Consider the following 14748-nt stretch of genomic DNA (forward strand, 5'->3'; position numbering starts at 1 on the left):
TCAATCTAGCACTCTATCCACCCTACACCAACCCCAGTTTAGTAACCCCAGCAGCCTCCCTTATATCAGATAGATAGAGGATGAGGTCTGCTGGATGATCCCATAAGTGAAGGCGGCATAGTGGCAGAATACTACAGTGCTACGGCAACTCCTACCCACGCTATGCCCGTCTCATCACAGTCTGCCACATTCACAAGTACGACAATTCACCAAACACTAAAATGTAAGAGTCAATGAGAGAGGGATAGTCTAGATTTTGGTTACACAACAGGTCTCATTAGATCCTTAAAGAGCCTCTGCAGCTGCTTCTAACCACTTACCTAACCTAACCAAAGCTGTCTTAATTATAAGTCAAAACCTTACCTACCTTTGCCATTAATTTAATAAAGTTATTGGTGCTTGTTTGTCTGGGCAACAGAGGCGCTGTTCTGCAGAAACAATTTTTATAAAATGAAGAAAGAGAAATGTATTTGAGTGTCATTTTGTTGCATTTAGATCCAAAGCAGCAATAGCTTGATGCTAGTGGATCACACAAAAGCCGTCATGATACGTTTAATTGATTACTAAATCTCTCACCTTCACTCTCGGACTTAAAAATCCCCATAAAGTAAGGAGGACAGAAATAGCACAAAGATATTCAGGATGAAATATCCCCACCACCAACTGATAGCTCTCCTTTGAAACAGTTTCTGTTGAGGTTTCAGAGTAGCAGCCGTGTTAGTCTGTAGCCGCAAAAAGAAAAGGCTTCACTAGTACTCCTTTTCTTTTTTCTGTTGAGGTTGGTTTGTAAGGAAGTATGGATGGATTATGGAGGTACATCTCCTCTGCAATGGTGTTCAAGTCTTTGCACACTGCAATGAGAATACATCACTACCACTGCTCTTAACTGTAGACCCATGAAATTCCAGTAATACCTGACAGTGTTTGAAATGAGAAGTTTGCATGGTACAAGGACAATGCAGCCCTTTTAGAGAGTCCAGCAATATTCTCTTCTAGGGCTATTCTGATATCTTCCTATTGGTGCAGTTCAGTGCATTTGAAAAGGAGAAACCGAACAAAACATCACTCTTCAGCTGTATCATTATAAGCCAGGTACAGAAGTCTTCACAGATGAGGATGCAATATTATCAACTTGAAGCATTCTATCTTTAAAGAGGAGAATGAAAATGATGCAGGGAATTATTGACCATTCAGCCTAACTTTGATACCTGGAAAAATACTGGAACAAATTATTAAACAATTAATTTGTATCCACCTAGAATAATAAGGTGATAAGAAATAGCCACCATGGACTGGTCAAGAACAAATCATGCCAACCAAATTTCCTTCTCAGTGAACAGTGGGGAAGCAGTAGATGTGATATATCTTGATTTTAGTAAGGCTTCACAATCCCACATGACATTCTCAGAAGCAAACTAGGGAAATGTGGTCTAGATGAAATTACTGTAAGGTGGGGGGGGGGACACAGCTGTTTGAAAGACCATACTCAGAGTAGTTATCATTGGTTTGATGTAAAACTGACGGGGTGGGGGAGAGAGCAAGAGTAGTAGGTGCGACAGGGGTTAGTCCTGGGAATGGTACTATTCAATATTTTCATTAATGAATAGTGGAGCGGAGAACATGCATATACAATTTGCAGATGATACCAAGCTTCAAGGGGTTGCAAGCACTTTGGAGGACAGGATTAGAATAGAAAATGACCTTGACAAATTGCAACGTTGGTCTGAATTCAACAAGATGACATTCAATGAAGACAAGTGCAAAGAACTACACTTAGGAAGAAAAAAATTAAATGCCCAGCTAGAAAGAGGGGAAATAACTGGCTCAGAGGTAGTACTGCTGGAAAGTATCTGGGGGTTCTAGCGGATCACAAGTTGAATAGGAGTCAACAATGCAATGCCATTGCGGAAAAGGCAAATATTCTGGGATGTATTAACGGGAGTGTTGTTTTTAGAACAGGGGAGGGAGTTGTCCTGCTCTAATTGGCACTGGTGAGGCCTCAGCTGGAGTACTGTGTCCAATTCTGGGCACCACACTTTATGAAAGATGTGGACAAATTGGAGAGAGTCCAGAGGAGAGCAACAAAAATGATAAAAGGTTTAGAAAACCTAACCTATGAGGAATGGGCATGTTTAGTTTAGAGAAACAAAGACTGAGGGAGGGACGACCTGATAACAGTCTTCAAATATGTTAAGGGCTGTTATAAAGGGGACAGGGGGATCAAGTGTTCTTCTCCTTGTCCACTGAATGTAGGACAAGACATAATGGGCTTAATCTGCAGCAAGGGAGATTTAGGTTAGATCAGGGGTGGGCAAACTTTTTGGCCTGAGGGCCATATCGGGGATGCGAAACGGTATGGAAGGCCAGGTAGGGAAGGCTGTGCCTCTGCAAACAGCCTGGTCCCTGCCCCCTGACTGCCCCCCTCTGAACTCCTGACCCACCCGACCCATACAATTCCCCCCCCCCCGCTCCTTGTCCCCTGACCGCCCCCTCCCGGGACCCCTGTCCCTAACTGCCCCCCCCGACCCCACGCCCTATCCAACTCCCCCACTCCCTGCCCCCCCTCCCCCCTCAAGATGAGAAGGAATGAAAACTATCCAGTAGATTCTAGCATTAAATGGAAGGGAAAAACATACAAAATAAAGAGACTGAAGAACAAAGAAGTTTCCCACACCAGAAGAAAAAGTGTCTGGAAATTAGCACCCCCATTCCATAACAATAAATAGAAAAAATTTTCAGAGAAACTTCAGAAAGACAAAACACATTTGCTTTAATGTGTCCTGGAGGTTGCCAAACACCAGCAATAAAAGGAGGGGGGAAAAAAGTGGTAGTCTTTAAAGTCTACATTCAAACAAGAAGCTCTGATTAACCCACTCAGATCTTCCAAAATTTTAACTTCCACTGCAAAATTAAAACATAAGCTTACCCGACAAGTATAAGCAAAACCCTGCCAAAGGAGAACACAAATCACAAGGCTATTGTCATAATTGGACCACCTTGATACTGAAGAGCTTGCACATATGGCGTTTGGGGGGCTGAATCTAGCAGCGCTTATGCACTCACATGACTAATCCCTACTCATGCGAAGTAATGCCATGGAAGAAAATAGCACTACTTGCATGTGTCAGGATTGCAGGATCAGGATCTAAGCATCTTCACTCACTCTCTCTCTCTCTCTCTCTCTCTCACATACACACCTTTGCCTATGAAACACTGGAAGACATAATGGCAAATTACTATTTGTATTACAGTATTGCCTAGAGGTCCCCGCTGAGATCAGGCCCATTGGTGCCAGGGGCTTTACTTACAAATAGCAGGAGTCCCTGCCTCAAAGGAGATTAAATGACAAAGTCTACTGAAAGAGGCAACTGAATGTGGCTAATAATTAAGAACATTAAGTTTGCTGCACGAAATGGCTTTCCTTTCACCTGGAGGGGCTCAGGCTTCCAAGCACGATCTTTCTCAATCTTCCCCATCTCTGCTCTCTAACCTGGGGCTCCTCCTTGCCTTGAATCACAGGCCTCTCCTCATCTTGCCCGGCCCCATGACAATGAGGCTCAGGACACTCCAGTAGTAATGCAAAGATACTGGCTTAGTCCATGTTGGAGTTGTAGTACTTCCATTCTGGGTTGTCATGAAGTCCCATCCTTCAAGCAACTGCTCTGAAACGGAGGTAGAGGAGGGAAGCTCATGAGGCGTGCAGTTTGGATCCCACCCAGCCAGCTGAAAGTCATCCTTCCAGAGCCCCAGCACGCGCAGGGAGCAAGTGGCCTGATCTTACACAAATCTTGAGAATTACCATGTGGTGCTGCCACCAAGACACACATTTTTACTTACTTCCTCTAAATTAACATCAGGCACCAAAGACATTTTAAAACGAATACATCTATGAAATCAACACATTAGGTAGTAGGATTATAAAGCAGTTTCCCATTACACCAGTGTTTATCAACTATTATGTAGTCTGCAATGGTGTCCAAAGGCTCCCATCAGTGCTGAGACCCCACTGTGCTAGGCAGTTATGTCAGTATCTATCCACCAGTCTCATTTTTCTATGCTTAAGTTGCATTGTATTTGGCACAAGGAAACCCAACGTGCATAGTGCATCCCAGCTAGCTAGCTGGAGCGTGAGACTAGCACTGGGTTCATAGGCTAGTTACTTACCACTGGGTGTCCAGACTGGCAATGGAGAATAAATAAAGGACCATACAGGGCTAGCAGGAACAAACTCTCCCCATTAAAAAGACATTCTGGTCCATTTCCCCACAGGTAGGCAGCAGGAATACCGAATAGTAAAGCAGAATTTGAAAAATGCTTCTTTGATGGACACACATCATCAATAAGAAAGCACTGAAAGGGGAAGTCCCTAATTTTTCTAGTACACCTTATCGATCACACCTTCTGTGCTAATGAATGGACCTGATATGTCCAGCAGAGATGAGTCTAGACGATTAAATGACTGATAATGGGAAACAGACCCTCTCTCTCTCTCACTACTGATGTTCTAGCAAACTAGAAATGAAAGTTACCACCAGCTCTGTGGCAGGTCAGTGGCTGACATGGTACCTGTTGGCGGGTCTCAATTTAGTTTCTAATAGATACCTGTCCACATCACAAAATTCCCATTCACAACCGACACCCTGACTGGCAGTCTCCATGGAGGAGAAAGAATCGAATGGGCAAGATTATCAAGTTTCCCACTCACCCTAAAGGCGATTCCCTCCAGGTCAGGGTTGAATTTCATTGGTGGGGCACTGCATGGGGGCAACTTGCATTGCCTTGAGTTGTCTGCTAACTCTGCGTAGCTTTGAGATCACAGCTTGATTGCAAGGTACGCATGCTCACACACCAGCGGTCTCCCCCCCACCCACATGCGCGCGCGGACACACAGAAATAAAAGACACATTTAAATGAGATTTATAATTTCAAATTTTTTGGGGTATTTTTTTCTGTTGTTTTTTAAAGAAAAATAATCCTCTTTAAACACCGAGCATGAACTAAAAACCTCCTGGGGACAGATTTCCCCGTAACTGGAGCACAATATAACTAAACTGTACAGCGTCAGAGCCCAAAGCAAGCATACAGATAACATACAACATTTCTTTAGTAGGAGATAAGGTTTAGGACTCCGCTTTATCATCATTCCCCCCCTCCCCAAATACCTACTTCTACCAGCAGGTACCTCAAACCTTTCCCCACCCATCCAAGGACACGGAGGATTTGATAGTCACTTCTGGAGGCAGCGTTTGCGGAAACAGCTTCCTTGCACTGACGAAATAGGTGCTTTCTGACGTTCTTACAGACATCTGGGATAGAAGTTAAGACAAGGATATTTCCAGGAAGGGTGGTTGGGAAATATAGCAGTATCCAGAGATATCCAGAGGCAGCACAGGCTCCCAGCTGCATCACTTTAGAGACCCCCAACTAGTTGGCAATGTTTCACAATATTACTGTCACCCAGGAATAGGGAGTGGGATTTGGACGTTCACTGGCCAAAATTTGCCACTGAGTAAGCGGGCTGAACTGCAGCGAGTTCAGTCCGCTTATGTGCCAGGAATGCTTACCTCTAGGTCTGGGCTATTATAGGATATGACAACTCGTTCTCCAAACTCTCTTCACTCCCTGAACAATATACACAACACCTGCTGATACAGCTACGCTCTTGAAAAGTAGCATTGGGAATCCAAGATCCCGCCCTTAATTCAGAGCTGACATCATCATGGGAAGACTCTCCAGGGTCTTGGGACATGCATAATAAATCTGGACACAGAGAAGAAGGATGTGTGCATCTTTAAGGGAGGATGGGGAGGAGAGAGGGTGATCATTCAGCAGCAGGGCTGAGGTTCCTTTTGGTAAGAGTTCATTTATGTCCCACCTCTCAGTCAACCTTGACCTTATTTAAATAAAGCTCAAATCTTGTTTAATGTACAGAAAGTTTACATCCATCCCCACCCCTAAAAGGCTTTTACAGCAAAAACAATTAGAAAAATAAAATTCCATCCCTGAACAATATTGTACGAAGACCCATGCCACCAGCAATTCATGCACAAAGATTTTGACCGGGGAACCATTTTTTTGATTCCTCCAAACCAGCATTATATAGAGCAGCAGCAGGATGGACATACTGTCCAGTAGCTGGATTAGGGCTGACAATATAGTGACAAACATGGGCTCAGATCTTTCAAAATGAACAAACTCTTCAAACATTTATACACACACATGCACACACAGCAACAACAGTGAAGGCTCTGCATCAGCAATAGCATCGCTCCTGCTTTGTTCTAGCACCAGATTGAAAGGGCTTGTGAATTTCCTCTTAAGTGAGAGCATCCAAAAAGTCTTAAAACGGCTTCAGTCAGGGTCACCTAAATGCCTGGCCAGGAGCCCAACCTCCTGGCAGCAGATTCAGAAATGGAATCAGGGAGTTCCTGAAACAAGAAACATGCAAGAGGAAGAAAGGAGGGGCTGGGAGTCTACAGAGCCGCGGGTGCTGGGAACAAAGAAGAAATGCTAGACAGGGGCAAATCCAGCACTGGAGTTTGGTGGGGACAAATAAAAACCATGTGAAGTGGGGCCACGTGCTAGATGTGGCGGTGGGTAAATACAGCACAGACCGTGAGGTGAGAAGTGAAACTAATTTCGTAGCATAAGCAAAGTCACAGTGCACATCTATCACAATAAGACATACAAGACCACCGTACTCTACGGCATGCCAGTCTCCACTTAGGAGCATGTGGGCACGCCAAAAGTCAGGACAAGGGGCCCTGACCAGGATACCACGGGTTGCTGCGGGTCAGGAGTGAGTTACAGGGCCACAGCGGTATGGAGAATGCTTGTGGAATGCCACTACCAGTTTTTTGCCTGTATGAACACTAAATACAACCCAAAGAAACATCAGAGGGACACAAATCTCACCACTGTGAGGTCGCAGACTAGCCCAAACATGGGAAACATTTAATGCAAGTTACAAAGAGTTACTAATCAGCATACGGCATGGCCCACTATTTCTGATACAGTTGCTAGTCTGAATCTAGGCCGTGGGGAAGGAGTTGCCTGGTAGACAGCCAGGCCAGAACACCAAAGGAGGGTCCAGACAAAGCTATAGAGTCAGAGATCCTGCTTCCACAATCTCTTGATAAGAGCCCGTGGCAGTCAGTCAGTCTCCTGCATGTGACGAGAGAGAGGAGAAGGCAGTAGGAGGGCTTCACGGACCAATAGGGGCTATAAGAAGGTTGCTAAGATAATGCAAGAATAGGTGCAGAGACACAGGGAGAGCAAGACTTGAGTCACCAGCAATAAAGGCCACTTACCTGGATGGGCAGCACATTGATTAGTGTGTTTGGTTATCACTTTGTTTGTCCTAGGAGAGGGCATGACGGCTCAATAAGCAACATGAAGGAAAAGCAGTTTCTTAAGCACCAGATCTCTACTATGAGGTGAGATTTTCAGATTAATAGGGAAGTCTGTTATCGCCAACAGACTACCACAGTGGTTGGTTGTGGAGGAGGAGGAGGAGGAGGAATGCCCAAAGTAGCCAGTAGAAGGGCATGCAGAGGGGAAGAGACATGGCAAGCGCAATTCAGTAGATCCAAAACAGAAGAAGATGTGGAGAGGCAAGAGGATTCAAGACCAAAAGGAGAACAGGACCAGAACCACAGGAAGGTTCTGGGCAGAGTCCTGTCATGCTTCAGAGGCCTCATCCTTTGGGCCAGCCAGGTCTCCCTTTGTGCCATGTGGTTGGGATGGAGGAATTTAGACATTGGGGCCATAATTTTCAGACATGCCCATGATTTTGGGTGTCCAACTGGACACCTTAAAGGCACCTGACTTCCAAGGAGCGCTGAACACTCACCCTCTGGAAAAAAATTACCTGGCTCCTTTAAGGCATCTCAAGTTGGACACCCAAAAAATGGAGACTTTCAAAATTAGAAACTATTTTTGAAAGTCTTGGGCTAGCACCATGGATTTTAAGGGACATCCTGGACGTTTAGCTGGTCTGGTGCATCTCTAGCTGAGACAGACTTGCAGTTTAGCCAAGAAGGCAATACCTTAAATAGTGAATGATAAAGGCCTCCACCAACCATGAGGAGCCAGGCCTCTAGAGTGGGGCATGTTATCAGACTCCTCCCTGTTAGAAGTGCTCTTCACACAGTTTCCAAAACAGTATGTTTATGTGGTTTACAGTAAGGACAAGCTGTGCAGCTCCCAATGTCAGCAAACACATCAGCAGTCAGAGCTGCAGCCTGGAGCTCCTGAGGCCCGATGCAAGCGCATCAGGGCACATATTACAGTAGTATTGGCACCTCCTGGCGAGGCGAAAAGCATGGGTTTGCTTTTTTAATGCAGATGTGCCCAGCTCTACAGCAGCTGTACTGGTTTGAGCAATGGACATGAATGGTTACCGGGAGCCAGAATTGCAGGAAGGCAACTGGCTAGAGACCTCAGACAGCAGATCACACACACACACACACACACACAGCAAGAGAATCACAGAGCAGCTAAGGTCCCCACTATGGGTTCCGGAAACCTTAAGGAGGACATAAAACCATTCATATAGAACAGAACCGGGGAGAGTGAGAGGGAGGGAGAATAGGTGCCAACAAGGAAACCAGGCTGGGGAAGCCATTTCAATAATTGAAGACCAGGTCCTGCTTCTTGTCTCCAACTTATTGTTCAAATTCTTCTTATTCCATCATGACCGTCCATCCAAGGTTGGTTAATAGGTGGGAAAGATGGGGTGAGACAAAGCCAACCAGGTCATTTACATCTTCTCCGGTTCATGCCGCAGACAGATTCTTTAGAAAGAAGGTGCAAGGGACGTTAGCTGACCTCTCACCTTGAGCTGGGTATTACGAAGAGTCCCGCTGGCCACCTCCAGCATCACAACAGCCCTTCAATACGTTCTGCTCCGAGGTGGCAGCAGCAGCTGTCTGGCCCGGTGTCCCTGCAGCCTGGCAGGCAGTGGTTGATAAGCAGCATGCGCCTGTGGCATGGCCATAAGACACCAAAGCTGCGGTTGAATTGTTCTCGTGTCAGTCTCTTGGGAAGTAGGTGGCGCCACGAAGAGCCGGGGCGGCGCAGGTCAGCGCAGGCTCTGGTAGAGGTAGGCTGATGTGAAGATCGCATTGGCTGTCAGGCTCACGGCAAGGAGACCTCGGATAGTGGAGTTACCAAAATGACCTTTGCAGGGGCGGAGACGGGAGGGAGGGGGGAAAAAAAAAAAGAAAAGAAGATGCCAGTAAGAACTGGTAAGGAACTTGATTAAATAACAATGAACAGAAGTCTCCCTTTCCAGGCCCAATGTTTTTATTCGGATCAGAAGTTGGTGAACCAGGTTTCCAGCCACAATCCAGGCAGGAAAGACTCTGATGTACTTCTCCATCCAATTCTTTCCCATTCCCTTCTAATCTCACCCACCGTTTCCTGACCCAGGAGAACACTGCAGTGCTCAGTGTTTCTCTGACAATCTGAGGAATAAGGAGAGCCTTGTAGTAAAGGCACAGGACTGGCACAGAGGAGATCTGCCGCCTTCTCCTGTCTCTGCCAATTATTTTTGTTTGATTATTGCCAAGTCACTTAGACACAATGAACAGTTCGTTCTCTCTCTCTCTCTGAGACACACACACACAGCCTGCCACTCACCTCTCCAGCCTGCTGAGTCTTCTCCTTTGGTGGTTGTGTCCACCACACAGGTGGATGAATGTGATGAATTATCCTCTTTTTTGATAGAATTATTACTGCAAATACTCCCTCTTTCCATGACTGACCTCATATCTGCGAGAGGAGAGGAAGAGGCACCATCAGAAAAAAACAGATGCAATGGAAATTATAAGCCTGTGGCCAGAATTGGATGGTGAAACATTGCAGAGCAGTGCTGCACAAGAGGTTAGGACTGGAAGTGAAGACAAAAGACAAATCCAGGAGCTCTTTGGCATAATTCATCAGTGTGAAACAAACAATCTTACCACAACTGCAATGGCTGGATGAATTTCAGAAGTCAGAATGTAATTATTTAAGCTAGAATGTGGTCAGGACAATTGGGTTAACACCCTTAATCATGTGAAAGCACCTATGATCATCCAAATAATAAAAATAAATAACAACAATGGGATCTTAAATGGCAAGTGGAGAGGATCTTGGTTTCACCTCGAATCTGAAGGACAGGGCCTCCAGCAGTACAGTGGCCCCCTAATTTTACCCACCCCCTACAGTGGTACACAAAGGGCCACTGGACCCAATAGGGACTCTCAGCTACTGAACCATCGGTACCACTTGGGTTTTCCTTGATGGTCTCCCCTTCCTTTTACCAACTGCTTAGCTTGCAAGCTGACCGACTGTGACTGGACTGGATGCTGGGGAAGAGGTCAGGCACGTACCAGGCATTCCACGCTCACGGAGGTTCTTTTTTGGGAACAGGGTCAGCTCAGCAGCGAAGACATTGCTGTCGGGGTGCGGAGGCTCATCCAAGCTGGTCGGTGTGTGCAGGGCGTCACTCTGGGATGGGAAAAGCAGCAGCTTCTGCCCTTTCAGGTTCAGGCGTGCAGGACTGATGAGGGGCCGGCGGTAATGCAACGAGCCGGAGCTGGAGGTGACGGAGCCAGCCACCGAAGGTGCTGGAGATGGGATGGGGGATGGGGCGCAGCTTCCAGACAGCAGGGAGTAGTACTCTGAAATGGAGACGCGCCGGGGCGCAGAGAGAGGGGATTTAGGCTGGGAAATGTGGTGGATGTGTTCTCCAGTCTGCGAGAGGAGGGTGTGTATGTGTCCCTATTCATTTCAAAAAGTCCTTGCTGTGCTATGAGTGACCGGAGCATCTCCTCTATGCCCGTTCTTTACTCTGAGAACACACATTGTAAGATCGGGGCGGTGGGGGGGGGGGGGCGGGGGAGGGATTCAAAAGTAATTCTCTGCTGTTTCCTAGGGTCAGAGCCAAAAACTTCTATCTTTGCAAAGGAACTTGGGGAAACAAGGCATATCATAGTAGTCCTCAGTTAACTTTGTTAAGGCTATGTCTATACACAAGCGTTGCAGCAATTTGACTAAGCTGACTTATAAAATGATGCATTAGATCTGTGCAACTTGTCTTTAGAAATGGAGATTGTTTAAATGGAGATCGTTTAAATTCTCTGTTGCCCAACAGAACAGGAGGTTAGAAGGTCAACTCTCCTCTCCGTTCACTGAACTTTTCACCTCATGCAGCCCAGGTTCAACCCACTCTTACCCTTTCCACCCTTTAAGGTTCCCCAAGCCACAGATCAGCTACTTCTACTGCACCATCACCCCAGCATCTATCATGGAACTCAATGGAGAAAATTCAGCTGGGATTTCTGGTACTGAAACCACGATGTCACATCATGGTTCATGCTGGTGCATCACAATGGGGTAACTTTGGAGGGGAGAAGAACACTTAGAACAGGAGAGAGAAGGTAAGTTTTTAATGGCCCGACACCCGCTTTGGGTCTGGTCGCTGGGCTCCTTCAGTGGAGTTTACATTTTGCATGCAGCTTATTTTTAAAGGAGTGATTTTGGCAGATACTTTCAGACCGTTTGTTTGAAGAGTACACCAGGAAAGTGGGGGGTGGGCAGGGAATTAACCCAGACTGCAGCTGCGTTCGGATTGTTAAAACACGGGCAGTACAAACTTGATGCAGAGGCAAGGGATCCAGACGGGGACAGAAGGTCTGTCTGGGGTCAGAAGTGCAACAGACAGGTCACCGGTATGATGGGGCAGCGAAGAGGCACAGCAGACAAAGAAGTTTGATAATCAGTTCCTTGGACAGGGGGAAAAAAAAACAAAACAAAACCTAAAGAAAGAGGAAAAGAGCTGCAGATGGAAAGCTTGAAATCACTCAGTGAGATCTCAGCTTTTACATGTTTTCCAATATTTCTGCAGCTATCAAAAGAACGTGAAGCCTGGGGATACCACAGAGTAGCTTTTACCCTTTACTCTTCAGTTCTTCCTCAGTGGCCCTAAATAACATTCACCTCTCTCCAAGCCAGGTAACCGTAACTGCATACACTTGTTGCAGGGATAAAGCACTCCAGCCCACACATGCACCCTCTTCCTGTTCTTCTCTGCCTCGAGGCAGGATGATGCTACTTCTGCAGCATTCCCCGTCCCTGTTGGCCCAAGAAATGGAGAACCTGAACTCTTCCATGGCAGCAAGCTATACTGCCACGAAGTGACTGAGCCAATTCAAGGTCCAGTTGTGCGTGTAACATCCCAAGCAATAGCAGAAGTCTCTGACCACACCCCAGTGGGCAACAAAACTGTTGCAACTGGCCAGTCTCTAGGAAGAGGCCAAGGACTGAGCGGGCATGGAGAATAAGTTTCCCTCCTAGCTTTGAGGTGTTGCCCTCCAGATCAGGGCTGAAATGCAACATACTTGCACCGTTGCTGCCAATGCAGGTGCCTAGAGCCCACAGGGCTCTCTCTGGCACTAAATGTAGACTTTAAAAGGTGTGTGTGTGTGTGTGTCTCTCTCTCTCTCTCTGAAATACTAGATTTTCCAGCCCATTTTGTATTCCCATTTGCAATAAGGTTTTATAAAGGGCGATGCAGAGGACTTATAGCTGTAGCACTGTTGATGCATCACTACACTAGCAAACCGTGATCCTGACTTTGGTAGGTGAGAGAACAGGGAAGGACTTTAGCAGTGGAGATGCACTGCAGAGACCTTTGGAGCTGTATGATCTGGAAAAATAATAGTGTTTGGAAGTCACTCTGACCCTCACCCACTCAGAAGGCATCATGTTAAGGTCAGATCCAAATCCAAGGAAGGCTGGTCTTGTGTTTAAAGCACTGCACTAGACACTAGAGATTTGGGTTCAATTCTTGATTCCACTGCAGATGCTGTAGCCCACTGGGTAAGTCACATAACTGCTCCATCCTTTCTATGTCTGTCTTGTCTACTTAATTGTAAGCTTTTGTGGGCAAGGGTTTCCTTATTGTGTGGAAGTACAGCACCTAGCGTGATGGGGATCTGAGCCTCAGTTCAGGCTACAAGGTGCTACTTTCAATCTTACTAATGATTATTCTGACCTTTCATTGGAAAGTGGGCAGGAGGAAAGAGATGGGGAAGAAATAGGGTTAACCTTCTACCACATGTTTTAGCAAGTCATTTCAACCCCTGGGAGTCTCAGCACTGAAAGTTCTTGCCCTTACCTGATGCAGGCGACTCCTTAGACTGAGACCCCTGGGACGCCGGGCGGCTTCCACTGAACAAGTAGCCAGAATCTAAAAAGCAAACCAAAGAAACTCAGCATAGGTGCTAAATACTGTAGCAAGCACCAAGAAAAGCACCTGTGTTGTCCAGCCTCGCTAACACAAGTTAATGTACCAGGTTAATGTACCAGCTCCAGCAACTTCCTCCCAGGACTGTCGTGTGCTCTGCTAAAAGGGGCTCTTCATAACCCCAAGCTGTCACACCATGGCTAAGGGGAGACAGGCCCGAGGTGCACAGGGGTTTGAGTGTTCAGTCATCCAGATCACCCCTCTGCTATAGAGTTGGCTTCCACCCCCACTGAGGGCGAGCAGAGGGCAAGCTGCTGAAGACAAACTCAGCTTAATTACCTGGACCCAGGCAGCCGGGTAGCATTCAGGGACCCGGTGGAAGAGTAACCACTGCCGAAGTAAAGCTGCATGGACTAAGGCTAAGCCACTTCTAGCTCTAGTTCCATAGTCAGAGTGATCCTGGCCCCATTTGTTGCTTCCCTCTCTGCGCCTCCTTTCCTCCCTTCCCTTAAATCCTCGATAAAGCCCCTCATGACTGGCTCCCATAGTACCCCCCTCACAAGATGTGGCTCAGACCAAAAGCCCATTTAAGACCCTATAGGGTGTCACCCCAGGGTCCTGCCCACTGCCGAGTGAAGGGCCCTCCATTTCAATTCAACATTCCCCCTTCTTATTCCCTGCCCTACTGTGCAGTGTGGTGTTGAACAACTGTCACCTTTGCCCCTAGAAGTGGCTGCATTTCATTGACTGGCAAAACTAGGGTTAAACTATCTGGGATGAGGACACAGAGAGAGAAACATATGGTGTTATTACTACACCATATGTCTCAGCTTCTCAGAGAGTCTGAGCAATGGATGCATTGTGTGAGAGCGTTTCTGGCGACCAAGGCTGCTCAGTAACTATTTCGGAGTTGCATCCCCTGCCTTTTATGGTTCAGTTCTCCTGCCTGAGCTGGAAATGCTCAGTGCTGTAGGGGGAGCCAGCTCCAAGTAAATGCTTGAGAAGTGCGAAGGCAAATCCAAGCACACTGAGTGCACAAGTCCTCCCTCGGGCCTTGTGTGCAGAAAGGGATCCCTTCTCTGCCTGGCTGCAGGGGAACAGAAGCAGCCAGCAAACTTCAAAAAAGTTCTGGGTAGGAGGCAGGTTGAGAGTCCCACAGCAGCGAGAGAGGAGAACTCGCCCCCTCCCCTCCCATGTTCCCCAGACAGCCTTTGCAGGTGCTGCGCGCGGCCTGCTCCTTCGTTCTATAGCTATGGACAAATCTATGACCCTTGGTGCTTCCCAAGAGGATCTTTATCCTTGTTTGAGTTGCTCTGTATTTTAAATGAACTAAGAAGCTGCTGGCCTGACAAAGAGCTGGGGAGAGGGTCTGAGAAGGCAGCAGGAGGAGAAAAAGGAAGAAGCTGGCAAGGAGACTTGTGGTTTAACCGACACCAGCAGAAGATTCTACCACTCTGTGCTGCATAGCCAGTAACTTACGGGACTTTACTGTGGTGCCCATTACTTTCAGGATC

General features: G+C 46.9%; 1 protein-coding gene across 3 annotated transcripts in view; it reads right to left on the minus strand.

Annotated features, from left to right (window-relative positions):
- Positions 1–2745: 2745 nt before the first annotated feature.
- Positions 2746–14748, minus strand: part of TMEM201 (transmembrane protein 201) — a 52553-nt gene continuing 40550 nt past the window's right edge. The window contains exons 8-13 of one of the 3 annotated variants that reach the window (XR_012665446.1): positions 13166–13237; positions 11986–12120; positions 10377–10667; positions 9643–9774; positions 8837–9180; positions 2746–3662 (exon numbers count right to left, since the gene is read on the minus strand). Coding sequence is in view for 2 of the 3 variants with exons in the window: in XM_075121156.1 (XP_074977257.1) it covers positions 9083–9180; positions 9643–9774; positions 10377–10667; positions 11986–12120; positions 13166–13237 (728 nt within the window). In the remaining variant the exon portion in view is untranslated. Of the gene's footprint in view, positions 3663–4901; positions 9181–9642; positions 9775–10376; positions 10668–11985; positions 12121–13165; positions 13238–14748 lie in introns of those variants that run through there. The other 2 variants (XM_075121156.1, XM_048824602.2) reach the window with 2 other exon arrangements.

The sequence above is a fragment of the Caretta caretta genome, chromosome 18 (assembly GCF_965140235.1).
Source record: "Caretta caretta isolate rCarCar2 chromosome 18, rCarCar1.hap1, whole genome shotgun sequence".
Lineage (NCBI taxonomy): Eukaryota > Metazoa > Chordata > Testudines > Cheloniidae > Caretta > Caretta caretta.